This window comes from Drosophila guanche, unplaced genomic scaffold (assembly GCF_900245975.1).
Source record: "Drosophila guanche unplaced genomic scaffold, DGUA_6, whole genome shotgun sequence".
Classification (NCBI taxonomy): Eukaryota; Metazoa; Arthropoda; class Insecta; order Diptera; family Drosophilidae; genus Drosophila; species Drosophila guanche.
This window is the reverse complement of record NW_022995744.1, coordinates 12,281,012-12,307,914: the sequence shown is the minus strand read 5'-3', so window position 1 is coordinate 12,307,914 and position 26,903 is coordinate 12,281,012. Positions and strand designations below refer to the sequence as shown.

Here is a 26,903-nt window from a genome sequence, read left to right as displayed (position 1 = left end):
AGACGTAATCGTTTGCTGGATATTCTATAATGTTGATTATTTTGTTGTAGTTTAAGTAAATATTGGGGTAGCATAACGAGTATTAGATGCGATATTTAGTTCAAGGCGGTGGACGTGAGAACGGCCACGCCACGCTCGTAGAAGCTGTGCGAATCCTGTCCAGCGGCCACAGCCAAGTCCACGGTGAAGAGCAGCTCTGTGCGAGTCGAGTTCAGATAGACAGGCAACGTGAGCTTGCTGATGCGTGGCTCCGACGATATCCTGATGGAAAATCATATTTTAGTCTATGCTAAATGAAGTTTACCAATTCGTATACTCACTTGACCCACTTAAGGATGGTCACTGGTAGATCCATCATGATGGTAGAGGCCAGAAGCAACTCGTTGTTTTTGCATTGGGCGCCCTGTAGCTTGAGTCCGGTCACGCCGAAGCAGCAGTCCTTCTGGTCGGTCTTGAGGCCTGCATCGGTGATGGTCACCTCCAGCGCCAGCTCCTCCAGCGACCAGCTGTTGGCCTGCGCCACACACTGCCTGGTGGCCGTGATGTACGCCTCGGGATTGAGGAGGCCGCCCAGCCATACGGGGAAGCCTTGCAGCTCCTTGGCGCCCGCCTGCGAAACCAGCTGTGACACCTTCTGCAGCTGCTGCACGCGATTGCTAAAGTCCGTGATCCACTGAATGACGGTGCAGCCGGCAGGAACTGTGTAGCGCTTCCAGCCCTTGGGTATGATGCCGCGCACCAGCTCCGAGAGCATGGAACGATGATGGTTCGTCTGCTTCTTCTCACCCTGACAGATTAGCACGACGTCCTGCAGGTCAAGGATCACCGTCTGCAGCAGCCGTGCGCCGCTGGTCACCTCGCGCTCGAAGTAGCGATACAGCGGATCCTTGATGTTCTCCACTGTGCGCTTGAGCACCTGCAGACTCTTGGGCAGCAGCTCCAGCCAGGCGGTGGCCGAGTTGTGCAGCGCCTTCATCCAAGACGGGCGACCATCCTCGCTGCGAGCCACAGCCAGAGCATTCTCTGCAGACTGCTCCTCCACGCTGTACGCCAGCTCGTCATCGTCCTCCAGTTGCTGCATCTTCAGCAGCTTGCTCACCAGATCCGTGCCGCGAGTGGTCAGCAGCACCTTCTCGGCATTGTTGGGCAGGCCCAGCCAGGAGGGCGTCTGACGATCCGTTAGGTTCTCAATCCATTTCAGGAAGTGGTCGCGACGTGTGCCGTCCGGCATGGTGATGTGGCGCAATCCTCCCGAAGCTCCGTCCACATTCGCCACCAGGGCAAAGTCAGCCTCGAAGCTGCGGGCGGTAAAGAGTTTCTTGAGGAAGGACTGCAGCAGACGCTGGTCAAAGTCGTTGTCGATCTTGCCGCCATAGATGGACTGGGAGAGCAGCGTGACGAGCGCATCCCACGGCACCTTCTCTGGGGGCAGATTGGTGCGGCCCATGGCCGTGGTGTCGATCCAGGTGTCCAGGGTGTCGCAGGCCACGCGCAGATCCGACTCGTTGAACTCGTACTTCTTGGCCCAGCCGAGGGGCACGTAGCGCAGACGCTCCTGCACGATGGCGTGGAACCAGGCCAGCAGGAAGTAGAGTCTGGCCCGCTCGCTGGGCGTTTTCATCATGCGTGCCGCCGGCACTGTGGAAAAGGTGCGCAGCAGATTGGCCCGGATGCCCGGTGGCGGCTCAAACACAAAGATACGTCCGGCACGCAGCAGGTTGACGGGCACCTTCGGGTTGATCTCCATGGTGAGGAAGAGACGGAAGCCCGAGTGAGGCTGCAGCGAGTGCATCTTCTTCTCCAGCTGCACCAGCCACTGGGGCGCCAGGTGCACGTTCTTGAGCAGAACCCAGCGACCGGTCTTGCAGGCCATGTTAATGGCACGCTCCGCCTGATTGAAGCCCTCGGCAGAGCCAATGGCAATGCTGGATATTTGCTTGTTCTGCTCCGCGGCCAAGTCATCCACACGGCCGGAGGCATCGAAGCCGGGCACCGAGCACAGCAGGGCGGGCGTATTGCAGTTCAGCTGCTTCTCCACGACGGCCGTAAAGTCCAGCTCCTGCTCGGCGTTGGGCATAAAGTCCTCGCCGAGGACAGTGTTCACCACATTGTGGGCGGCGGCAATGACGCGATCCGGTCGGAAGGCCTGGATGAGCAGCAACTGATGCACAGAACTGGCCACTGGACTGAGAGCCTTTGATTCGTCCCACAGCTGGGGCACCACCTGCTCGGGGGAACTCTGCTGCAGCCAGGCACCCAGTTCTGGGATTGATTTCACCTTCTCGAGCAGCTTGCGGAAGATGGGAAGGCGCGTGGCCAGGCGATTGACGCCCTCTATCTGCTCTCCGCTGAGTCCCTCCACGGGAGTGGGATTGGCCAGCAGACCCTCGCGGCTGCGCAGGAAGAAGTTGAACTCGGCATCCAGGTTGGACTCTGACGTGCTCTTCAGATGGATCTTGCACATGAGCAGGGCGAAGGTGAGGCGATCGTTGTGGATCATGCCGCGAGCAACGCGCTCGTAGCACACCTGGAACAGGTCCTTGGTCACGATGCCCAGACGCTCGGAGTGATCGACGCGGCCCTCGAGTCGTGGATTGTTGTACAGCACCGTGGAGAAGATGTCGAGGAACATCTTCAGCGAGTACTGGTAGAGGAAGTGCACCTGGTTGAGGCTGTCCATGGTGAAGTAAATGTTGCTGCAGGCCACGGACAGCGGCAGATACTGCTGCGACACTGTCTCAATCTCGGCAATAACCTTGTCCGTTTCATCCACCTTCTGGTTGATGTCGTAGGCCTCCTTCTTGAGTGTCTCCAGCGTGGTGATCACCGAATCGTCGTCGAGAATCTTGCCCTTGGCGTCGTTGAGTGCCTGCAGCAGACTCTTCTCCAGCTGGCGCAAACGCAGCCGGAACTCGCCCTGCAGCTTGAGCAGATCGGAACGCTTCTCATCAATGTCCGGACGTTCCGCCTTGAGCACCTGGTTAAGGCACTGCGACTGCAGGGAGCTGCGCGTCACAGTGAAGTTCACGAACGTCACCCTCGAGCAGATGTCGGGCGGGAACTCCACGGTGGGATCACGCGTCGACAGGAAGATGACAAACGAAGGCGACAAATCAATGTCCTGGTCGCCGAGAGTGATCAGCACGCGGCCGCCAGTGCGACGAAGCTCGCGATTCAGCACGGGGTTCAAGATCGGATCGTAGTTCTCCACATCCTGCACCAGCAGGGGGTTGCCGAAACGCAGAGCCGACTCCAGGTTCTTGCGGAACGAGTCGTCCAGGAAGGAGGTCTTTGTAATCTTCTTGCCCGCATACTCGTTGAGCAGGAAGGTGGTGGCCTGCCCCGAGGGATCGATGATCAGTGGGTAGCGGTTGAAGCGCTTCAGCATGATGGCATTCTCCGTGCAGAGGTCGTCAGTGGGCAGAGCATTCGCCTGCCAGCGCAGCCGCTCGTCCGGATTCGACAGATACTCGGTGCGCGCCATGTCCGCGCGATACTGAATGCTGGCCGACTGCAGGTGCTGCGACCAGGTGGTGAACAGATTCAACCGATAATGCTGGTCGAAGTAGCCGCCGTAGGCAATGAAGGCCGCAGATAGAAGCACGTCGCCCACAATGGTGGACATTTGGCTCTTGAATGTCTCGCTGGTCGACTCCCAGCGCTCACGCTCAATGTTGAGACTCTTGAGCAGCGCAATCGAACGATCCACCTTGGCCTGCACATTCTCCAGATCCGTTTTGATGGCCTGCGCTTGTGAGATCAGCTGTGCATACTCCTCCTTGTAGGCAGCAATGCTGCGCTCGAGTTGCTCCACCAGATCCTTGGTCTCCTTGGCACTGGCCAGATTCACATCGGCCTGCTCCTCCAGGGAGCGCAGCTCCTCGCGCAAAGGCTCCACACGCTTCAACATGTCAGCGTATTCGATCTGTATAATACAGATGTGATTAACGAGATGAGGTATAACTCTTATATAGATCTTACCTGAGCAATTGCCCATTTAACCATGGGACCGCAGGCCATACTGGCACGATTCACCTTCTCAAAGTTGTAGTCGGGATTGCTTAGATACTTGGACTTCATCTTCTCACGCACATCATCGCTTGATTGGGTTGATTATAAAGATTATGGATTAGTATTTCCAGCAGGCAAAGAGGCATTTGGGGGAGTTATTTGAATGATTTGAAGCAAGCAAAGCAGTAAGTTTTCTATGGGAATCAACGATAAATTTGACCAAAACCAACGGAAAAAAAATAATAACTAAAGCCAATAAACCGATAGATAAGTAAATTCAAGTCAAGGTTTGGGGGTTGGAGGTTAAAAGTGAAAGTTAAAGTGGGATAAATATTTATATACATTACAGCTCGCACAATTGGAAAAGGATAAATCAAAAATCAAAACTCAAATGAAAATCCAATTCAATTTTTCTACGCTCAAAGGAGGAACTAAAGCACAAAACTTGAACAAAGACAAAAAAGAACTAAATAAATAAATACACTCGAGTATCTCGAGAACAAAATGTGTGTTGTTGTTGTTGTTGTTTGTTGTTGGTTGTTTGTTTGGGTAAATAATTGAATTTTTGTTCATGCTTACGTTATGTTCTCGGTACCGAAGTTAGATACAATTGAATTAATGAAATTTTCACGCATTATCACGGCACGGATTGACTTCCAATCGGTCGCATTCTCGCCCAGCAGCAGGCAGATCGATTCGAGTGCCAATTTAACCACCGACGGTGGATTGGCCATGGTTCGCACCTCAACGAGCTGTTGCTTGCGTATCGATTTGACAGCTGATTGATTGATTGATTCGATGGATTAATTAACACTTATCCAAAAGGGTTATACTATTCGTAAGATTAGGCTACAGTCTATAGTTAATTACTAATAAAAACCGAACCGAACAAACCCCCTTTTCATGTAGGATTCGGTTAACAGAAGCCACAAGAGTCTATCCTAATTATTTCCCATTTCTGGGGAGTTTTAAACACACACAAACACAAATGAGAGAGGACAGAACTTGGATTATACACAGCAGCTATACACATTGGGGAGATGTTTCAGAGAGACAGAGCACTTCCAGAAGGAGGATGGTGGTTATGGGGTTTAGGGTTTAAGTTGAGTAAAGGCTTTGGCCTGTGCATTGCGTATGCTTTGGTGTGTGTGTGTAAGTGTGTGTTTGTGGTTGAGGTATATTTTGTAGTTATGAATGTGAAAATTATATGATTGTTTGACTATTATTGGTTTTGCTGGCCAATTAGTAAACAGACGCCACAGGGTTGAGACAATGAATGAGATGAGAGATGGCAAGGTCTGATGTGTTTTGGTGTGCGGTGTGAGGTGTGGTAAAGAGAGAGAGAAAGAGAGTTGCGTACGTGATCTTGTCAGTCTCCAAGTTAACGATCGAGGAGATGAAACTATCTTTCACGAGGATGCCGCGTATGGCCTTCCAATCGGTGGCACTCTCATTGAGCAGCTCGCAGACCGATTCCAGGGCCAGCTTCACCACAGCCGGCGGATTGGCCATCGACCGGACCTCGGCCAGATGTTTCTTTTTAATAGAGCTAACGGCTGTGGGAACATAATGGATGGTGGGTTGGTGGAATATCGGATCAGATTGTGTGCAGATTGCAGTTTGGTGAGGGTCAGAATTGAATACACGACAAGAATTAAATCATAATAAATATCCACAAGGGTAGAGACATAATCTTAGATCTAACTTAGGGTTCGTCCCGCCCACAAATACGCGAACAGAGATTTTGTGTGGCCCGAAAAACATACCTGCTTGAGCATCAATCACAGCGGGTTCCACCTGTGCCAGATCGGCCATCACGTATTTGCGCTTCTCCTCAATCTTGATCGTTTGATCGGCGAGGCGTATTTGGATCTCCTGCGACTGAATCTTCTTCTTTTCGGCCTCCTGCTGATCCTGGAACATCTGCTTAAGCTTGGCATTGGCTGCCTCGTTCTTGGCCTGCAGCTCCTGCTTCTTGACTGCGAGAGACTTTTGCATCTCCTCCACCTGCTCCACAGTCTCGGCGATCTTGTTGAGACCCACATTCAGATGGAGCTGCTGCTCCTCGAGGTCGCTGCGCTTCTCATTGTACAGCTTAACAAAGTGATGGATAAAGTCGAGATAGTGGCGCGGAGTGACCGCCATGGTCCGGCCTCCACGCTTGGCCAGACGAGCGTTGGCCTGATGCAGCGTTTGATGGACATAGACACACGAATTGATTACCGCATCTCGATGAGTGGGATTGGCCGGCACGAGCGGGCACACGGAGGGGAAGAAGTCGGGCGCATGCCAGTTGGGACGCTCCAAATCCACTCGCGTAGTGAACTCCTTGCCCACTTGGAACAGGGCCGAGTCCGACCAGTCACCGAACCAATTCAGGACACAACGATTGAACAGTGCTGGCGAGGTGGCAGCACGATCCTTGAGGCCATCAGTCGATGGGTTCATGGTGAAGACAACGTGCAGATTGCGCATCACCTGCTGTGTGAACCACTTGTACAGCTCGTCGCTAGAGTCCAGCATGAGGCCCTCGCGCTGGGCGCCCTCCTTGCACTGCGTCATCAACGTGGTGTATTCGTCGCCCTCGAAGAGACCGGGAACCTCGCCGTTGGCCAGCAGCGTGTTCATGCGCTCCAGGAATCCAGAGTCCAGCACGTTCGACTCGTCCAGAATGAAGGCAATCTTCTCGTCCTTGCAGCCCGAGCGGCGCAGCACACAGCGAAGATCCTCGTCAAAGTCCTCGCTCGTGTACTTATTGTGGACCTTAATCTGGAATATAGACAGGCCGTTCATCCAGGCAACGAAGCGGGAGAGTGTCGTCTTGCCGGCGCCAGAGACGCCAATGAGCAGCAGATGGCCCTGCGGCTGGCGGAAGATTCGATCGATGCGGAGCACATGGTCCAGCACTTCGTCGAACAGCACCAGCGGCACATCCAGCTCCTCCTCGTAGAAAACCTTGAGGCGGGCGCGCACATAGTCGCGCAGCTCCTCGCGGTTCACCGGCATGTAGTCCTTGGACAGCCAATTGCTGTACAGAATCGGGCGCTGCAGCGCCTCCTCCTGGTTAATGCCGGGGAAGTGCTTGTGGCCGACAATGTCAATGTTCTCGTTGGTCCAGCGACGCTCTGGGTCATCCACCAGACGATCCTGGAAGAGACGCAGTGCCTCGTGGGCCCACAGCCGCACCAGACCCTCCACTGGCAGCGAGTCCAGCGGGCGAATGGCCTCACAGATGCCTCGCACCCAACGTGTCATCTCACGGGGCGAGTAGACGTAATGGGGCTGCATGTCCTGAGTGAAGCGATCCTGGGAGGCCAGATAGAACTCAACCATGGCATTGGTAAGCGGCTCAGCGTATCCGCGCAGGGCGGGCATCAACCGCAGCATGGCACGTGAGAAGGTGCCGTAAATCTGCTTGAGCGACGTCTCTCCCGGGTAGTCCACATAGATGATGGGCACGTGCCGCAGGAAGCGATGGGAGAGCGGCTTACGGCCCGGATCCGTGGGCGGATTACAGGCGCCCACAAATTGGATGCGCTCCAGCGACACCCAGGCCTGGTCACTGGCCCTATAGAAGCCCCTGTGCTCCACCAGTTGGCGCAGGAACGAGATGACTCGCTGTGTGCCATAGCTGTCCATGTCCGGCAGATTGATCTCGTCACAGAAGAGTACCAGCCACTTGCCAATCTGCACAGGAGACAGCACCACGCCATTGGGTGTCTTGCGGTACTCGCAGTAATGATCGAATGTCTTCAGCAGCAGCTCCGGTGTGGTGGCCGATGAGAAATTGAGGCCCACCACCTCCATGTCGGGCAGGGCACGCAGTGCCGAGAATAGAGTCATTGTCTTGCCAGATCCAGGTGGACCGCAGAGCACTGCAAAAGGGAGGAGGTTAAACATGAGAAAACATTGTTTAAAGAACAAGATTCCATACGCGATCACGATCACTTAGCTAAAAACTGATGCCTTAAGTGAAATAAGAACATATTAAACCATCCGTAATTATAGTTTTTTACTCTGTTCGGATGTGAGTGTAGAAAACCTTTATCCTTAACCTCTATCCTTTCCTTGGGTCAAATTGGACCAAATTGGAACTCATTTTGTGTGTCATTTATCTGACAAAGTCCACTGAGACCACAAAATTAAATGTCAATGAAAAGAATGTTCGAAGCAGCATACAACCATCTTAATTATCTAATCATATTCACATTTATCAAAATTTATGAAAATAGTTGTCTTAGTTGAGCCTATTTGACCCTCTTTTTCGTTATTTTTGAGTACTTTTATAGTATTGTTTTCGTTAGGTATTACGAGTAGTTGCTAAAAATCGACCGTAGCATCTGTTATGGGGCTTATCAAGAGGAACACAAGTCAGTTCGACTTTACGTTAAAATATTTCCTAATCTGCAGTTCATCGTTTAAGTTATTGAAGAATTCCACTTACCCAATGGTTTATGCTCCGCCAGCCACGTGTACAGCAGCGACTCGTGACGTACGGTGTCCAGAGTTGGCACCACAATGTCCGGAGAGGCTACCTTGTGTGTCTCCACCTCGATTACGGGCACCTTGTTGCTCCACGGCACCCATTCGCCACTCATGCTCACTTCAAAGTCAATGATGGGCGCACCAGCGGCACCTGGCAGCGGAACGGTGGTCACGCTGCGCACAAAGTCGCCCAAATCGATGCGCACCTTGAGCTTGGCATCACCGGCAAAGGACCAGAGGACACAGTACACCAAGGCCTTGGGTATGTACTGCTCCAGCTGGTCAGGGGAGCAGGGGAAGTCCGGATGCTGGGCATTGAAGTTGAGCACGTTGCGGGCCGCCTGGTTGAGCATGGAGAAGAGCGAGCTGAGGGCACGCAGACGGGTGAAATCCATAATGTGCTCCTGGTCCATGGCGTACTCCAGGGTGCGCACTACAATGCCATCGGCAGAGAAGAATGGCTGCAGCAGCAGTGCAATGTCGCGTTGCACCTGCAGCGAGGGGGAGACCTCCTCCTCCTTGTCCTTGGCTGGCTTCATTACGCCCACAAAGTCCTCGTCGCCATCCTCCAGGGGAATGCTGCGCAGCCGCGACAAATAGTTCTCGAATATCATCTCCGTGGAGAGCACATCCTCCGAGAACCAAACCATGCCGCAACGCGAAACAGTGGCCAGCGTGGCAAACTTCAAATCCTGCACCTCGAACATCACACGCACATTGGGAGGCAGTGAGAGACGCTCACCATTGGGCAGGGTCAGCAGCTTGTTGTCGTCCAGCACGGAGTTGAGATTCTCCACCCATTCGGGATCGACGTCGCCGTCAAAGATGATCCACTGACGCTTGTTGATCTCGCCGCGCACATTGTCAATGATCTTGCGGAGAATGTGAGTGAAGAGTCCGTCGGTCCACTCGCGAGTGTTGGGATCGAGAACGCCGTAGAGCGCCTCCTTGGAGATGGCCTTGGGATCAATCACGTGGGCCACTCCCTCAACGCCCTCGAAGCGTTCCAGGGCCTTGAGGAGAGTTCTCCAGGCAGTTGACTTACCGGAGCCCGAAGGTCCCACCATCATCAGGCCGTGGTTGAGATTGGAGATTTGGTAGAGTTGCAGAACCTGAGAAAAGATGATGAATATTAGCACAGGAGCAGATTGAGAAGAGTTTGGGGTTATCTTAGTTACTTTGTCCACCCACGTGGAGCCGAGTCCCTGAAGATTTAGTAAGCATGTTTGTTTGTGTGTGAATCGAATAATTATTCTATAGAAACCCTCTTTGCCCAATCCCCCAACTGTTGCTCACCTTTTCCATCCAGGCAGCGCCCTGTTCGTCTCCCTCGCCACAGACCAGATAGTCCTCCTGGCACACCTTGCGTATCTCCTCCTTAAGGCCCTTCATCTCTGCCCGTGTGTAGCCCACATTGGGGAAGACGTCGCTGAGCAGCGAGAAGAGCAGCGGAATATCCTCGGCCACCAGCTTGGGCACCATCGTCTCGCACACCGACTGAATGAGAATCTCCTGCTCGGGTAGATTCTCGGCCACAGAGGCCTCGTCGATGTTCTCGTCGCCGCGCTGGCGCATCTGCTCCTTGATCTTCATGATGCGATCGCGCTTCACGTTGCCCGCGGAGATCAGCACCGACTTGAGGGCACGCAGACCGAAGTCGTAGTGGCTCTGGTTGGAGAGCTGCTCGTCGCAGAGCTTGAAGAACGGAACGATCTTGCAAGCGAGCTTTTCGGCAGTGCGGAAGCCCTGCGAGAAGAGCATCACCTCGGCGATGAGCTGGCGATCGGGTGTGGTCATGGCCAGCGATCGGAAGAGCTTCTTCAGATTGTCCGGCAGATTGGAGCGGCCGGCATAGCCCGGATTCATTGTGATGAAGATGGCCATGTCGGCGGACACGCGCACCTGTTTGCCCACCAGCTCCACGGTGATGCTCTCCTTGTTGCTGTCCATGTCGTACTTGAGCGCCTCCTGAATGGTCTGAATCTGCTGCGAGCAGGCAGACAGCATCCGCTCCTCCAAGCGATTGAACTCGTCGAAGCAGCCCCAGGCGCCCACCTGGCACAGGCCCACGAAGATGCGGCCCATTGCCTGGAAGTCGAACGTCTCGTCGCAGTTGAAGACCAGCACGAAGCGGCCGAGCTGGTTGCCCAGCGCCTTAACCGATTCCGTTTTGCCCGTGCCAGCGGGTCCGAAGGGAGAGCCTCCGAGGCGCGACTCCAAGGCTTGTGTCATTGTCAGATAGCAGCGATCCGTGAGCGGTGTCTGCACCAGGCGATCCTGCACTCCCAGATACTCAAAGCCATAGAAGAAGCGCGCATTGGCCATGTGGATGGTCAGCTGCTGCAGCACCTCCGTCTGGCGGGGATCGAAGTAGAAGCGCATCTCGCACAGCCACTGGAAGGACTTGGGCGACGTCACGCCGTTGGTGATGAGGCGCCTGGTGACCGTGCGCTTGTGCACGAACTCATTGATGAGATGCTCCAGCTTGCGTCGGCGCAGTGGCGGCTGCTCCTGCAGCACAGAGTCGGCCAGGACATTCAGGGTGTTCTCCACGTTGCCGAGGACTCGCTGCATGGGCTTGGCATTGTTCGTCTCTGAGGCCTGCTGCAGAGCCGCCTCAACATCCTCGGACCACAAGATCTGAGCAGCGAGAACCACAATCTGGGCCTGGTATTTGTCGCACCATTCCATATAGGCCTGGGGATCGATTTTGCCATCGCGGAACTGCTTAATGTCCTGTACGGCCTGGGCCAAGAGGGAGGCGAGAGTGAAGCGCATCTGCTTCTCCACCAGCGACAGCCACTCGTTGATCTTGGGATGCTCCACGGTGGACACGGGATTAATGAAGTGCACCTCCTCGCCCTCTCGCGACGATATGCCCAGAATGACGTTGCTCTCCTCGTTCAGGAGAATGGCAGCAACGCCGGCGAACATCTTCTTGAAGTGCTTCTGGAGGCGGGCAATGTTCTTGCTGTTGCCGATAATCTCCAGCAGATCCTCGTCGCCCACAAAGTAGAATCGAGGGAAGGATGTACGCTCCCGCTCCAAATACTCGCCGAGCGCCTTTTGAATCTTTCCCAGCAGATCGGCCAGACGCTCCAGCGAACGTTGCACGGCAGGAATGTTCAGCACATCCATGACTTTCGGTGACTTTGTGACCTTCTTCATCAGACCGAGGAACTCGGAGCTGATGCTCTGGAAACGCGAAGTCTCCACGGGGAGCAGCGTCTTGATGTCAGCACTGCCCGAGAAGATGCCCTCGAGGTACACCCAACGACGCTGGACATCGATCCACACGTCGAAAAGGGCGTTGATGCGGTTCAGCTTCTCCTCCCAGGTGAGGGCCTCCTCCTCGAAGACCTTGTAGTAGGGCGACAGCTTCATGGCGGCCACCGAGTTGATGTGCTCCTTGACCTTGTTGAAGAGATCATCCCAGCCGCGGATGATGCGGCACTTGTTCTGGTAGTTGATCAGATCCAGCTCGTAGTTCTGCCACGACTCGCGCACCTGCTTCAGGAACTCCTCCAGCGCCATCTCGCCCTGGGCCACCAGTATAATGTCCTTAACAATGCCCTCGTTCTTCTGCAGATTGACATCCCACACCTGTCCCAGTGTAAGGTCAGAGATGACCCAGTTGACGCGCAGCTGCTTGGTCAGTTGCTTCCAGTGGCGCTCCTTGAGGGCGTCCGACTTTAGCTCCACAATCAACATGTTTACCTTGATGTAGCTTTGGATGAGCTTCTTCACATACTCGTACGACTCGTACATGCGCAGGCGGGCAGGCAGCTCCTTCAGCTGTGCCATCATGGCCTCGAGCTGCTGGCGCAGCTTGCGTGGCTGCACCGACAGCCAGGGCTTCTCGCGCGTTTCGTCAATCTGCGTCCACACCTTCGACAGCTCTCCCCATACGCCGCGCAGATCCTGCAGCTCCTCTAGGGCCACGTTCATGCGCTCGGCACTGTTGTTGGGCACCGCCGACTCCTGCAGCTCCAGCGCCTCCTTGGCCTTGGCCACATTGTCGCGCTCCTCCTTGAGGCGCGAGTATTTGCTTTCGAAGATTTGCAGCTGCTGCAGAGCATCGTCCGGTCGGATCTTGCCGCCCGTGGGCTTTGTCTTCTCCCAATCGTTAAGGAAATCGACGGTACGCGTCTCCACGGCCTTGTCCTCGGCCACAATCTTGGCCTGCAGGCTCGCCACCTGCGTCTGGATGGCCGTGTCCTTGCGCTTGATGATCTCATTGAAGGCCGACCACTCGCCCTCGATGTTGTCCACGTGCAGCCAGTTGTTGGGGAACTGGAAACGCTGGCGCTCGAGTATGCGCTGCGCCTCCCTGAACACCTCCACCTGCTTGTCCCACGATATCATGTCCTTCTTCAGCGACTGCACGTAAGTGATGAAGCTGACAGCATCCGAGGTGCTGGCCGCCTCAATGCTCTGCATCTCGAGGTCAGTGCGCGACTTGGACACCTTGCCGTGGAAGCTGGTCATCTCGGTGCCGAGCAGCGTGCCAAACTTGCCCAAAGCCTCCTTGTGCCACGAATCATACTTCAGCGTGACCTTTGCCTGCACTTTGGCGTAATCAATGATGATCGGGCCATAGGCGCGACGAGTGTCTGAAGTGTCGAAGGTTGTGCGCGACTGCTTGATGTCGTTGAGGCACTTTATCCACAAGTTAACATCCTCGCCCAGGCGGCCGTACAGCATGTCTGCCTGCAGATCCCATAGGCTCTGATAGCGCAGCCACTCGTCCACATAGTTGCGCACTTCGCCCACCTTGCTGTTGATGGCTCCATAAGCACTGTCCAGGATCTTGCCCTCGGGCAGCTTTGTCAGAAGATTGCGATACGTCTGCGAGACGGGTTTCTCCAGACCCACCTGGTAGCGGGTGCTCTGGAGGCGCATCTGCGAGGTGACAATGGCCTGCCAGGCGAAGAACTGCTGCATGATCTGGAAGCGTGCCTCTTCAATCGAGGGATACAGATACATCTGCTGATTGGTGATGCGAATCTCGTGCACAGCATTCTGGATCTGCGGCTCTCCGCCGAGCTTGTGTGTGGGCTGGGTGGGGGCATCAGTGTCCATGGAGGTGTCCACCTCCTTCTTGTTGCCAGTCAGGGCCTCGGTCCAAGCCTGAATGCCCGCCTGCAGTCGCAGTGCCAACTTCTTCTCCACCTCCTCATCCAGACGCGTTACCCAAACGCTCAAATTGGAATACTGACGCAGCGAAAGGTCATCGACAGCGTGCTGAATCTTTGATAGAATCTCCACAAAGGTAGCCGCACTATAGGGACATGTCTCCAGCGAGCGTACATCCACATCCAGTTGCTCCTCAACAACCAACAAGTCATCGACCTATCAAATGGGAGAAAATCTTGAGTACAAATTCACATTTATATTTCGCTTTTGCGTTTACCTTCTCCTGGAATTGCGTAACGCATTCCGAGAGACGCAGAACGTAAGGATCCAGCTTGTACGATTCCCAAACGAGTCCAATGCCCTCGGAGACCAAGTTCAAGACATCCTTGCGCAGTCCAGCCACCAGCGGCACAATGCTAGCACGATCTTCGATCTATATGGAAGCGGCTTAAATTAGATTAGGCATTCTAATGTGAGGCATACAAAAAGATTCTTAAATTTCATGCGGGAATTGAATAAAATTTAAACTGGACAAATTAAATGTTGGTTGCAGGTACAGGGAATATTTTCTGGGGAATTAACAAACGTTTTTAAGGCTGGGTGTGGGTGAGGGTGGAGGTTGGGGGGGTTACAACAACGCAACAACACTACCTTGAATACGGAATTTTGTGCTAGACTCCTATTATTAAGCTGCATGAAAGAAATGGTTGTTGTAGGTTCGGTACAGAGTTCAAAATATAGAGAGAGAGAGAGACAAAGTGAGTGATGGACTCTCGTGGTGGTGGGTCTATGTGTACTAGTGTCTAGTGTTTGGTGTCTAGTGATGGTTGGGTAGCAAAATTCAAGCTGCACAAAGCAATGCAAAGAGAACAATGTGGAGCCAGTGGGTGGGTGACTCCAACACGTTGACATCGTGTGTGTGGTTGTGATTGTGGCAGTTTGAAGGGTGTATTGAGAGACAGGGCTGGCTGTTATCAAATTATTCTACTGATGCTGCACCTGTGATTCGTTTGATTACAGCCCTTCGCAGGGAATTAGTAGACAGTCAACGGCAGCTTACCTTCTCCAGGGTGCGTTCGTAGGTGCGAACACTCTCAATCAGCGATATAGCATACGGATAAATCTGGTTTGCCTGATGCGCCTTATTAACAATGGTCAGCGGTACTCTGTGGAAGGGAATGGCATTAAAATACGAGACAAATCAAGCGCAAATTTGATTACCTGAATCCCAGATTCTTAATATTCCGCACCTCCTTGGCCAGCGTGATTATCTCTGGCAAAAAGTTAACCCTTAGCCGTAGAACATTGCCACGCCCAGTGCGAGAGCGCGTCGATTCAATTGTGAAAATGCGACCAGTGCTGCCAAAGTTGCGCTCCTGCACCTTGCGAGCCCACTCGTTGAACACTTCAACGGTGGAGAGCTTGGCGCGGAAGCTAACGCCATCCTCCTTCAGTCGCTGACCCTCAATGTGCGTCTCCCAGCCCTTGCCCAGTACATCTTCCACGCGCTTCAAGTACATCGTCAGCTGATTGTCGATCTGACGTGCCCAAATTATGGAGCCCGCCACCGGGGGCAGATCTCGCACAGAGGACAAACGACAGCTCTTGCTCTGCGGATATTGCACCTTGAACTTCTCGTGCAGTGCCTCGATGTCATCCTTGACACGCTGTATCAGCTGCGTCTGGTACTCCCTGATGGCGCCACGAATGTGCGGGCGCACAAAAAGCGCATTGAAGCGCGAGAAGATGCGGAACATCTCGTTGGCATTCTTAGCCGTTCCCAGTTGATCGCGCAAATGAGCCGTGATGCGAGTCTCCACACGGTCTGTGAGCAAAAGGAATTCAATTCAGTCATTTTCGAGCAAAGAAATCAAAATTCTAATTACCAATTTTCTCCTCGTAGCGCTTCACTGCTGCCTCCCAAGCCTCTGAGCCCTCCTTGGTTATGTCCAAGCAGTCCACTTCCTTGACATTTTCGTAGGCCAGATTCACCTCCTCGATGGCATTGGCATCGGCGGCATCCAGGCTGTAGGGCTGCTTGGTCTCCACGGTGCTGCCATCATCGCCAACAGCCTGCTTGGTGGGTCGCAGGACGCGCAGTATGACGGTGCGCAGCTGTTCGTGCTGGCGCCGGAACTTGCGCATGTGCTCCATGCGGGTCTGCAGCTTCTTATGGGCTGGCGAAACGCGCCACACCATCTTGAGGTGCTCATCCCGCTTCTTCTTGACAATGTCGCGGAGCAGACCCTGCAACTTGTCGTACTCGTCGTCCCAGCAGCTAAAGATCTCGAAGCACTGGTTCATCACGCGCTCGAACTCGTCGAAGGGAATGTGCATGAGCCGCCGGGTGCCCAGCACCTTGAGCAGCTGCTGCGACAGATCCCGCGAAATGGCCTCGATCAGCTTGAGGCAACGCTGAATGGGATACTTGGTGTTGCGCACCTTTCGCAGATGCGAGAAGATCTGCTGCACAGCCGGCCGTATCTTCTCCAGCTCTGTGGCAGACAGCAGATCGTTGATGGGGAAATCCTTCATCAGCGGATTGTAGTCGGCCACAGTGGCCAGCGCCTGCTTCAGCTCCGTGTCCGTATCGAACGAAACAGTGGCATGGAAGCGCTTGCCATGCTTCAGGATGTCCAAAGTCAGAGCCACCTCCGGGGACTCGCCCTTCTCTTGGATGCGATAGAGGGCACGCTCCAAATTCAGCCAGAAAGAGATTTCCTAGAAAGATTCATGGTTAGACATCTTAAATTCGCTTTCCATAATTCATATTGCTCACCTGCAGCGCAGTGCCCGAGCCGGGATCACGATTCAGCTTGGTGACCTTCTTGATTTCGGTGATCCAGCGATTGACGCCGTTCTGCAGCTGATTGAGAAACGAAGAGTCCTCCACCTTGTCGCCAAAGTCCACCACCTTGGCCTTGCGCCCATCATCCGCGCACTTGCGGATTACTGAGTTGACGGTCGGATGTGCCGTCAGGGTAATCTCTGGGATGTCAATGTTCTGCTGCAAGTGCAGCAGTCCCATCTCCAGCTCCGCCAGCTTCTTTTCCACCGACGGGGCCATCTTGTCGCCATCGCGGTCAGCACGGCCCGACTCCTTGACATACGACTTGAAGTAGGGGGCCAGGGACTTGCTGATGAACGCGTGCAGCGTCTCGTACGGGGAGCCATCGGAGAAGTTGATTAGCCGCAGCTGGGAGTGAATCGACTTGTCCGCCTCCACCACAACGCCGCGCTTGATGCATGCCAGCGAGGCCATGCGGCTGTTGGTGAAGTGTACGTCATTGCTGATTTGGTACGCCACCTGCTCCTTCTCCTCCTCCCCCTCCGCGGGCTGTTCGCTGTCGTCCTCTGCAAGAATCAAAGAAAAACAATCATTCGTGTGGCTGCTATCGCAATGTTTCATTCACCCACATTTCACGGCCTCGTCGCCTATCTGGCCGTGAGGCTCAATGGCGTGGCACTGACATCATTTCATTACCAAGGCGTCTCCTTCAAAACGTTCAGCGGCCAAGGGAAAAACCTTCAAAATTCGTACAGCCAAGGCTGGACCTTGCTCCCACATTTGTTGGCCCCGATGCCAATGTCAATGACAACGCTCAATGCCGCAAGTCAATGGAATGAGCCCCAAGGTCGCTCGACTCCGCTTCGCGTTCGTTGCTTCCGCAAACAAACTTGTTGCTCATTTGTTTGTAAACAAACGAAAGCCGGCCGGCAATACACATGCCACAAGTGGCAGCGCTGTCAGCTGGATTTTTTAGCACATTTGCTATCGATGTTTTAGTCGTGAGTCACGATGTGCGCTGACGTCATGCGCATGAACAAGTTTTGGAAAAAAGCTAAACAACAACAAAAACTTGCATTGATTTATAACAAAATCTTTGCAGACTTTGTTTAACAAAAAGAGTGACTCATTATGGTTTTAGGGAATATAATCTTAGGCGTGGGCTTCTGATCGGACTACTTTACATGTAATTTATAGACTTTCTCCTGGCAGAGGGAACGCCATTTTGTGCAATTCTTTTGCATTGGCACTCCCCCCTTTTGCAAACGTTGCAAGAAAATGTGTTCTCACCTTTAATGCAGTTCCGCTGCACATACAGGGCCTGCACTTGGGGATCCGAGAGGAACTTTCTGATAGTCTCCTGGTTGATTGGATCGTCCAGGGCTTTATTCAGAGATTGCGGCACCACTTCGTCATCGGGCAGCAAGATGGTCACTGCCTTCCGCAGATAATTTGCAAATGCATCGTAGTTGGCTATTGATACATTCACGCCGGGGTCCACCGATGTATCGGGGTTCTCCAGGGAATCACCCATGTTCACCAATGGTTTTTAAAACAAAAATTCACGATTTAATGTGCACAATAAGATTTTTTCACGTCTGCCTCGCCCAGTGAAAATTACGTGTGCTGTGCACTTTTTTCTAAAGAAATGGCGTCGTAGCGCTGCCAGACTGTTGAAATAATGTGCTAAAAGCAAAGGGCTACCATGTTTTCACACAAATTACGAACACAACGCTGGGCGCAGTGATGCCGTATCGCTAGAGTTAGTACCGCCAAAAATGTTACTACCATTATGTTGTTTCGTTGAGCGAAGTGGCAAGGTCAGGTCTTAAAACAGCTGTTGTGCTCAAGATCGGGTTTTTGATTTTGTTATTCAATACGTGCAGCAGCCGCACAAATGAGTAATTTAATCAATTAAAACATACATAATGCAGGCACTACGACAATCGCGACCCTTTCGCGGCCTCCACTGGAGCTGTTGGAAGCGTTTTTTAACACACAGCTGCACCGGCAACGAGGTAAAAGACATCAAGTAAACCGAGGAAAGCAACAACCTAAAACTTATCTTTTCATTGCAGTATTTGGAGCTGAGCAGCGATGTGAAGCATCGCATAGAGAGCCACTGGCGGGGACAGATCAGTGGTGGACACTTTGATGCCAAGCAGCCGGCAGACAAGTTCTACGTTCTCTCCATGTTCCCCTATCCCTCGGGCAATCTGCACATGGGCCACGTGCGGGTCTACACAATCGCCGATGCGGTGGCCCGTTTCCAGCGAATGTGCGGCAAGAATGTGTTCCAGCCCATTGGCTGGGACTCCTTTGGCCTGCCTGCCGAGAATGCGGCCAACCAGCGGGGAGTGGAGCCAGCCGCGTGGACAGAGCAAAACATTGCACAAATGAAGCAGCAGCTGCTGCGGCTGGGCTGCTCTTTTGACTGGACCCACGAGCTGTCCACGTGCAGTCCACAGTACTACAGGTGGACGCAGCAGCTCTTCCTGATGCTGCACAAGCACGGACTGGCCTACCAGAACGAGGCGCTGGTCAACTGGGATCCCGTGGACCAAACGGTGCTGGCCGACGAGCAGGTGGATGCCAATGGCTGCTCCTGGCGATCGGGTGCCAAGGTGGAGAAGAAACTGCTGAAGCAATGGTTCATTCGCACCACAGCGTATGCCAAGCAGCTGCTGGACGGCCTCGACGATCCCACGTTGCGCGACTGGCGGGACATCATCAATCTGCAACGCCACTGGATAGGAGAGTGCAATGGCTACGCCTTCACGCTCCTCACCTCCGCCTCCAACCTGCTGAGGGTGTGGACCGCCAATCCGGAGCATCTCAAGGATCCGAATGCCTTTCTCGTGCTCCGCAGCAAGCATTATCTCTCCAAGCTGTCGACGGCGGCAGGCGGCGGCGGCCTCAGTGTGGAGAATCCCTTTGCTGGCACCACCATTCCCGTGGTCTTCAGCGACGAGGCTGCGTTTCCACCAGACTGTGATGTTTATCTGGCTGCTCCCAGCTTTCGCAGCGAGGACAGGGAGCTGTGGGACACCTTTGGACTGGCCATTTGTGCATCTGGCACGGAGGAGACTCGCCTCAATCCCGGCAGCTGGGAGCTGTTGCGGAAGGAGGTGCTCCAGGCAGCCACACGACTGAATGCAGGCGGCTATCGGGTGTCCTCCAAGCTGCAGGATTGGCTCATCTCACGACAGCGCTACTGGGGCACACCCATTCCAATTGTGCACTGCCCAAAGTGCGGCGCTGTGCCCGTGCCCGAGGAACAGCTGCCAGTGACGCTGCCCAAGCGGGAATCGCCGGATTCACTGCTCTGCGAGTGCCCCAAGTGCGGGGATTCGCAAGCGAAACGCGAGACCGACACCATGGACACATTCGTGGACAGTTCCTGGTACTATCTGCGCTATCTGGACGCCAACAACTCAGAGCGCATCTTCGATCCCAGCCTCGCTAGTCAGTTCATGCCCGTGGACCTGTACATCGGCGGCAAGGAGCATGCCGTGCTGCATCTCTATTATGCGCGTTTCATGAATCATTTCCTGAACAAGTGCGGCCTCTCGCCCACCAGCGAACCCTTCTCCCGCCTGCTGGTCCAAGGCATGGTCATGGGCCGCTCGTTTCGCGTCAAGGGCAGCGGTCGTTACGTGCGCGAGGACGAGGTGGAGGTTGTGAATGCCAAGAAGAACCAGGCGCTGCTCAAGCAGACCCAGGAGCCAGTTGTTATTACCTGGGAGAAGATGTCCAAGTCCAAGCAGAATGGCGTGGAGCCCAGCGACATGTTTGACGAGTACGGCACGGACACCACACGCCTGATCATCCTCGCAGATGTGGCACCCACCTCGCATCGCAATTGGTCGAGTGCAAGTAGGTCTCAGGGATTGCTGGAAGATGTTTTGGCCAACTTTAATTGTGTTTCCTTTCCTTGTAGCCTTTCCTGGCATACTCAACTGGCAGAAGCGACTCTGGCTGACGCTGCAGGAGTTCCAGGCAGCACGCGAGGAAGCACCCAGCGATGTGGAAGTGAATAGTGAGCAGTTTCTTGCGGAGGATGCCAAGCTCTTTGATGCACGCAACTTTTATGTAAAGGGCGCCACATTCAACTACCGACATGCGCATCAGTTGAGCGTTGCCATCTCCAAGATGCAAGGATTAACCAATTCGATAAGGGTGAGCGGTAGGCCACTCTCCAGTCTGTCCTCCAGCTAATCTCTTCCCACGTTGTTCTCGCACTCTCCCAGCGCACACCAAAGCACATTCAGCGCCATGGCAGACAGTTTGAGCGCGCTCTGGCTGCCCAAATCATTATGCTGGCCCCCATGGCGCCGCACTTTGCCTCCGAACTGTGGTCAAAGTTTGTGGCCGTGAAGGGACGCCTAAACGATGCCAGCCCGGAGCTGCAGTGGTCAGAGGATGTGCTGTCACAGCGCTGGCCGGACATTGATGCCGCCTACAACCTGGACCTCAGCATCAAGGTCAATGGCTTTGAGAATTGTGTGATCAAGGTGCAGCGCACACTCCTGGACAAGGTGACGCACAGCGATGCCCTGGACATAGCATTCAACACGGACTCGGTGACGTCGTACCTCATCGACAAGAAGATTCGCACCACCAACTTTGTGCTGTATCCAGGCATCGAGGCCATACTCAACATTTATGTGGACAAGGTGCAAAAGAAGGAGAAGCCAGCAAGCAGCAGCGCTGCCGATAAGGTTCTGGCGGATCCCTAGACTAGATTGGTTCATTATTAGATGGTTAAGTGGTAAAGTTTACGTGGAAGCTGGAACTGGCTGCATTTCCTCTAGATTGGGTTACTCCTTTAATCATGCTTAATGTTTATGTTTATGTTAAATATTTATAAAAAATTGGACTAGTTGTATGTAGATATTGCCTCCTGCCTGCCTGTATGCCTTACACGAATGGGATTGGTCGAATGTAAATGCCGCCTAGGAATCATAGGAAGTCTAAACTAAAAGCCTGCAAGTCTACAAAACTCCACTCAAGCCCCGACCTGTCTTGCCTCACTTCATCAGCTCACACATGAGATTACGCAGATAAACGTCCAACTGCGCGTAGTCCAGCAGCGTATTGCGCACAATATCGATGAGCATGCTCGGCCAGAGCGTCTCCAGCTTGTGCAGCTTCTCCACCGCATTGCAGGTGTTCTCCAGCAGAAGGGCAAAGTGCTGCCTGCCCCGATCCCTGGCACTGCACGTCAGAGCATTGGCTCCACTCTCAGTCGCTGTTGCGGCTGTTGGCGGGGCACTGGCGGCAGGGGCAGTTGCAGCATTCTTTTTCCACTGCAACGCTTCCTTGCCCACAACGAGACGCAGGGATTTATTGTCTGGCCGCAGGAGCCACTCCTTGGGCGACAGCTTGCTGGCCGTGCACGTTTCATCCAGGCGGAGGCGTGCCAGCAGCGGCTGCAGCATCACCTCGGGCATGGACCAGAGCACGAGATCCGAGAGTCCGGCATACATGGCATTCGCGGCTTCTACCTCTGCCTCGGTCACCTCCTGCCCGTTCAGCTGCTTCAGACCCCAGTGGGAGAGCCTGTAGATGGCGTACGCTCTCCAGGACACCTTCGCCGTGATGCCATTGCCCTCCGCATCGAGGAGCAGACTGCCCAGGCCCTGCAGCTCCGCCAGTCCATTCAGCTGGCCGAGGCAGCAGATGTTCGTTTCGCGGAAGACAAAGTGCTCGGCGTGGGGGAAACGAAGCTTGATCCTGCCCAGAATGGACACAATGCTGTTGAAGTTGATGTAGCTAAAGTTGAGCGTGTGCACATCGTTGGCCTTGGCCGGATTCCACTGCTTGTCGATGAAACGCAGCGCTCCCTGGCCATAGATGTTCAGGTAGCGGCCGCAAATCTCGATTAGGTAATCGCCGCCCTGCTCCCGCTCTCGCTCCGCTGCACTCGGCTTCGATACGGTGATGGCTGCTGCAGGTGTGGCTGCCGTTCCTCCTCCTGCTCCTCCCGCTGCTGCCGTTGCTCCGCTTGTTGTTGCTGCGACTGAGGATTGCCCAGCACTGCCGCTTGTCCCCGCCGTCGCTGCCTTGCTCTGCGAGGGGACTACAGACAGCGCATTGGGCGTGGCCCTCCCGCGTCCCGTGCTGTTGGAGCTGCTGCTGTTGCTGGTGCTGCTGCTCACGGTCTGAGCTCTCACCAAGCTCCCAGCCATGTACCGCTTAGAGGATCCTCCCCCGCGATTGATTTGCAGTCCCAGCTGCGTGATGGGCGCATGCCTCGGACGCTGCCTACTGCTGGCCGGACGACTGCCGCTGGCGTTCCCTGTGCTGCCCGTGGGCACTGGCAGCGTGGCTGTGGTCGCTGCTGACGGCAGCGACGGAGTGGGCGTCGAGCAAGGCACAGGCGTGCCAGGAGCGGCGGGTGGCGTTAGAGTAAGAGCTGGCGGCGAAGGCGATGGCGTCGCTGTCTTTGCTGCGTCTTGTGGCGGTGGCACAGGTGAATCGACTGCTCCTTCCAGCACCCTGTTGCAATTCTCATCGATATTCATTTGCGGCGTTGTTGGGGGTTTATTTCTGCTGCTGCTGCTGGCTCCTCCTCCCTCCTCGTTGTCGCTGCTGTAGCAGCTGGAGCACGAATCCACATTCGGCCCCAGGCTGGAGGCCTCCGATGAGACGCCCTCCTCCTCTGGCAGTTTCTTGGAGATGGGCGGCAGCTTGGTCAGCGCCTGCAGCTCATCCAGCAGCTGCTCCTTGGGCTGTTCGGACTCTGTTTCGGGCTCCTCGTTGGCAGTGCCCTCGTTGGACTCGTTGATCTTGGCCAGCTCGCTGGTGAGGCGGCTCTTGGGTCGGCCCATTGTCTGCTGGGAACGCAGCAGCTCCCAGTTGGTGCGCGCATTCGAGATCACCTCCTCCCGGCGAATGCTGTGGTACGCCTCCGAGCTGCCGTGCGTGGACTGCGCCTGCTCCTTGTGCTGTCGCCAGGCGAGCGCCGCGCGTCTCACCTGCTCCGTGATGGGCATCTGGCTGAGGGACTGCAGCAGAGGCAGATACGACACCAGGAAAGACACACAATCTCCAGCCAGCGACACGGGATTGTTCTCGATGGTCACCTCGAGCAGTCGCGAGGCGCGTGCAATGCTCGCCATGTCGTCCACTTTGTGCAGTTCGTTGTGGCACAGCCACAGGCGCTCCAGTGCCACCAAATGCTGAAAGCCATTGATGCGCCGCAGCTTGTTCCGCTTGAGGTTGAGCTCCCGCAGGCAGCGCAGGCCCAGAAAGTCCTGCTGGTTGATCTGCCGTATCTGATTCCCCGCGAGATTGAGGGACTTGAGCTGCTGCAAACAGTTGATGCGGCTGCCCAGCGTCGTCAGCTTGTTGCCGTGCAGATCGAGCACGCGGAGCGAGTCCTTCAGCGAGGCCAGTCCACCGATGTCCGTGATGCGGTTCTTGCCCAGCAGCAGCACCGAGAGCACTGGCAGGCCATCCAGATTGGCTATCCGTTCGATCTGATTGTCGTACAGATCGAGGAAGACCAGCTGCTGGAAGATGCTCCCATAGCTGGCACTCAGACTCAGTTGCTTGTTCTTGATGCTCAGCTGCTCGAGCGGGCAGCTGGATACCACACTGGGCTCCTCCTCCTCGCCCAGTCCGCCGCACAGCGACAGAGTGCTGCCGTTCAGGGCGCTGCTCTCGTCGCAGCTCTGCAGTATGCTCCCAGCCAAAGCTCCGCCTGTGGCCTTCAGCTTGGCCCTCCGCTGCATCAGCTGCTGCTGGTGCTTCATCGCCTGCAGACTGCTGGACATGAAGCTCTTGGACTTCTCCATGCCATAGCGCATTCGCAGCGCAGGCGGCGGCTCCAGCTGCGCCTGCCCATAGTTGTAGCCACGCTTGGGCAGCTTCGAGCGACCGGCCGCTCCTCCACCGTTGATTGCCAGCGCCTGGGTGGTCAGCGGACTGCCCGGACTACCGCCGGCCTTGGGCGACAGATGATTTGCTCCGGCATTGGTCATGGCACGCGTCAAGCGCGGCTGCTGCTGCTGCTGCTGCTGCTGCTGATGTCCACCCCGCAGGCCAGAGCGTCGCATGTGTCCGCCCAGATCGGAGCTCTCCTTTGCGTTCCCATTGCAGTTGTACTCTGAGGGTATAAGAGCTTGAAAGAGATTCTCCTTCGTAGAAGGATACATACCATCCCTTGGCGTGGTCATTGCTGCTGGAGGAGGAGCCGCAGCAGGCACTGGCGGTGGTGGTGGCAGCTCCTTGGGTATGTGAAAAGTGTTGATCAGATTATGCTGCAGCGAGAGCAGCCGCAGATTGGGCTCCTGCTCGAAGATGGGAATGGCAGTGAGGCCACGCCGATCGTAGTTGATGCGATCGGGCAGCTCCTCGCGCTCCTTGGCCAGCCGCTGGATGCGACAAATGCCATTCGGCTGTGGCGTGACAATGGCTCCGCTCACCAGCGTGCCGCCCGTGCTCCCGACCAGCGTGTTGGGCGTCACAGCAGCCGTTTGGGGGCGACAGTTGTTCGAGGCTGCCGAGGAGGAGGTGGACTTGGAGCGTTGACGTGTGATGGGCATGCCACGATGCAGATTCCGCTGCTGATTACGTAGCTGAGAGGCGGTGCCATAGTTGCGCTTCAGCCGCTGCTGCTGGGCTTGCCCCACCTGAAGCTCCGCTTGCTGCTGTTGCTGCTGCTGTTGGTATTGGGCTGCTGCTGCGGCCGCTGTGGAGGGCACTGGATGACGCTTCTGTGCGATGACATTGTGGCTTAGGGTGCTATGGGAGCGACCAATAGGACGCCGGCGAAGTCGTTGATTAAAACTAGGAACGAACGGTTCGATTTTCAGCAAAGATGTTTGAGGTAAGTAGTTCTGTTGTTGTTGTTGTTGTTGTGGCGACGGGACGGGAGCTGCAACTGGGACGGGTGCTGGCACTGGCACTGGCGATGGTGACGGCGACTCGGGCGACTCTTCATTGAGTGTTGAGTACTGCCTGCTGTGGCATTTGGCCATGGAGATCAGCGTGCGACGCCTGGCATGTGTTGCCGCCGCCGTCGCCGTTGTTGTCCTTGGCTGCCCTTGCCCTTGCCCTTGCACCTGCACCAGCGCCTGTCCCTGCCCCTGCCCCTGCACCAGACCCTGGGCCGTTGCCGTGCGTGCGACTTCCACCTTCGAGTTTCATAATAGTTCTATCCGAGCGAGCGATTCCGCAAGTGCTTCCGACATGGTTTCGAAATTCTTTCCCAATTTTCTCCTCCTGCCTATCCAGAGCCTGCGCTTCCTAGCGTTGCATAATACGGGAGTATGGGGCGTGGACTGCAGAGAAATCATTCAGTGGATGCCATGGACCCATGTTTCCAATTTACTCACCCAAAAAGGAGGAGGGAGATGCACCTGGTTTCGGTTATCTAATTTGCTGGCTGGACGTTGGATTATGGATTACACAGATACAGTTACAGCTACAGTTACAGTTACAGTTACAGCTACAGTTACAGTTATTGCCGCTGCTCCTCTTCCGCTTTTGTTCGCTCCACTTTCCACTTGAGTCGCGCGCTCTGGTTCCGTTGCAGTGGCTGCCTCTACTATCCACTCGGCTCGTGGTTTTTCTCTCTTCCGCCCAAAAATTTGTTTGGTTCAATTTTGGATGATTTTTGTAGTCAGTTCAGTCTTTTCCTCATCGAATGTTTTTCGGTCTCGGGCGCTGGCACTGCCACTGGCACGGGCACTGGCAACGGTTCTGGTCTGGCTTTGGTCTGCTTTTGGTCTGTGTGGTGCTAAAGCCTAAGCCCTCGTCCTGGGTCTGCTCTGGTTCATGTTTTATTAGTTTGTTTATTCGGGTTATACATATACATATTGGCGCGGTTGCCATAGACCTACCTATGGTGCAGTCAGGAGACAGTCGCTTAGCGTCGCGTCGCGTCGCCTCGTTGTCCTTATTCCACACACACGCACACACAAACACACACACACACACATACACACACACAGTTCCTCCTCTGCTCCGCATTTCACATTCAGTTATTGCCTATTGCCTATTGCTTCGTGATTTCTGTTATTAGTTTGTTTATTTAAAGCTCTTTTGGAGGCAATATGCAGTACCCAGTACCTGGTTGGGGCCCCACGGCAAAGGCGTCCTACTACCACATCACCAGGACGACTGACAGCTAGACAGACAGACAGACAGACAGACATCCAAATCCGCATACACAGTATGTGAATATGGGGCTTGGGTTTGGGCTTGGCTTGTTGCTGCTGCTTCTAAACATACCAAAACATTGGATTTACTGGGCTGCAGGCGGTACACCGCAATTACTAGAGTCCATTGCATATCCTTCAAATGAACGGCCATCGCAATGCAGTGGCATCAAATGCAGGCATTCGCTTCAATTTGTGCTGTATTTTCGCTTCTTTTTCGGAGATGATAGCATCAGTTGATGGCCAGTGCGTGCACACGATCAGCCAGTTTGGTTAATTCCACGTGAAACTTTATTAGCACATCGAATAATGAT

General features: G+C 54.6%; 3 protein-coding genes across 13 annotated transcripts; 1 reads left to right on the top strand and 2 right to left on the bottom strand.

The window, feature by feature from the left end:
- Positions 1-5: 5 nt before the first annotated feature.
- On the bottom strand, positions 6-20,239 carry LOC117579810 (dynein heavy chain, cytoplasmic). 9 transcript variants are annotated; one of them, XM_034265890.1, is made up of 15 exons: positions 17,711-18,051; positions 16,412-16,986; positions 15,519-16,353; positions 14,854-15,457; positions 14,693-14,798; positions 14,284-14,322; positions 13,910-14,065; positions 9,793-13,848; positions 9,675-9,701; positions 8,456-9,608; positions 5,778-7,886; positions 5,372-5,567; positions 3,982-4,099; positions 321-3,925; positions 12-261 (listed from the first exon to the last, which is right to left on the bottom strand). In XM_034265890.1, the coding sequence occupies exons 1-15, from the start codon at positions 17,952-17,954 to the stop codon at positions 96-98; spliced, it is 13,989 nt and encodes a 4,662-aa protein (XP_034121781.1). In that variant the 5' UTR covers positions 17,955-18,051; the 3' UTR covers positions 12-95. The 9 variants fall into 9 exon arrangements, with proteins under 9 accessions (XP_034121789.1, XP_034121781.1, XP_034121780.1 ...); XM_034265889.1 differs by lacking the exon at positions 5,372-5,567 and adding an exon at positions 4,591-4,789 and having other exon boundaries at positions 17,711-18,050; XM_034265892.1 differs by lacking the exon at positions 9,675-9,701 and having other exon boundaries at positions 17,711-18,050.
- On the top strand, positions 18,274-21,310 carry LOC117579812 (probable leucine--tRNA ligase, mitochondrial). The gene is made up of 4 exons (XM_034265902.1): positions 18,274-18,438; positions 18,499-20,296; positions 20,361-20,599; positions 20,671-21,310. The coding sequence occupies exons 1-4, from the start codon at positions 18,349-18,351 to the stop codon at positions 21,157-21,159; spliced, it is 2,616 nt and encodes an 871-aa protein (XP_034121793.1). The 5' UTR covers positions 18,274-18,348; the 3' UTR covers positions 21,160-21,310.
- Positions 21,278-26,903, bottom strand: LOC117579811. Of its 3 annotated transcripts, none has more exons than XM_034265900.1 (4): positions 26,501-26,903; positions 26,272-26,432; positions 25,765-26,194; positions 21,278-25,710 (listed from the first exon to the last, which is right to left on the bottom strand). In XM_034265900.1, exon 4 carries the CDS (start codon positions 25,405-25,407, stop codon positions 21,451-21,453), a length of 3,957 nt encoding a protein of 1,318 aa, XP_034121791.1. In that variant the 5' UTR covers positions 25,408-25,710; positions 25,765-26,194; positions 26,272-26,432; positions 26,501-26,903; the 3' UTR covers positions 21,278-21,450. The 3 variants fall into 3 exon arrangements, with proteins under 3 accessions (XP_034121791.1, XP_034121792.1, XP_034121790.1); XM_034265901.1 differs by having other exon boundaries at positions 21,278-24,533; positions 24,585-25,710; positions 26,272-26,902; XM_034265899.1 differs by having other exon boundaries at positions 25,765-26,199; positions 26,272-26,903.

Coding starts and splice junctions, on each gene's coding strand:
- LOC117579810 (XM_034265889.1), bottom strand. CDS start 17,954: ATGGGTGATTCCCTGGAGAACCCCGATACATCGGTGGACCCCGGCGTG. Junction 13,849..13,909: donor TTACGCAATTCCAGGAGAAG/GTAAACGCAAAA, acceptor CCCATTTGATAG/GTCGATGACTTGTTGGTTGT. Junction 4,790..5,777: donor TGTGATTGATGCTCAAGCAG/GTATGTTTTTCG, acceptor TCAATCAATCAG/CTGTCAAATCGATACGCAAG.
- LOC117579812 (XM_034265902.1), top strand. CDS start 18,349: ATGCAGGCACTACGACAATCGCGACCCTTTCGCGGCCTCCACTGGAGC. Junction 18,439..18,498: donor ACAGCTGCACCGGCAACGAG/GTAAAAGACATC, acceptor TTTTCATTGCAG/TATTTGGAGCTGAGCAGCGA. Junction 20,297..20,360: donor TCGCAATTGGTCGAGTGCAA/GTAGGTCTCAGG, acceptor CTTTCCTTGTAG/CCTTTCCTGGCATACTCAAC.
- LOC117579811 (XM_034265899.1), bottom strand. CDS start 25,407: ATGGCCAAATGCCACAGCAGGCAGTACTCAACACTCAATGAAGAGTCG.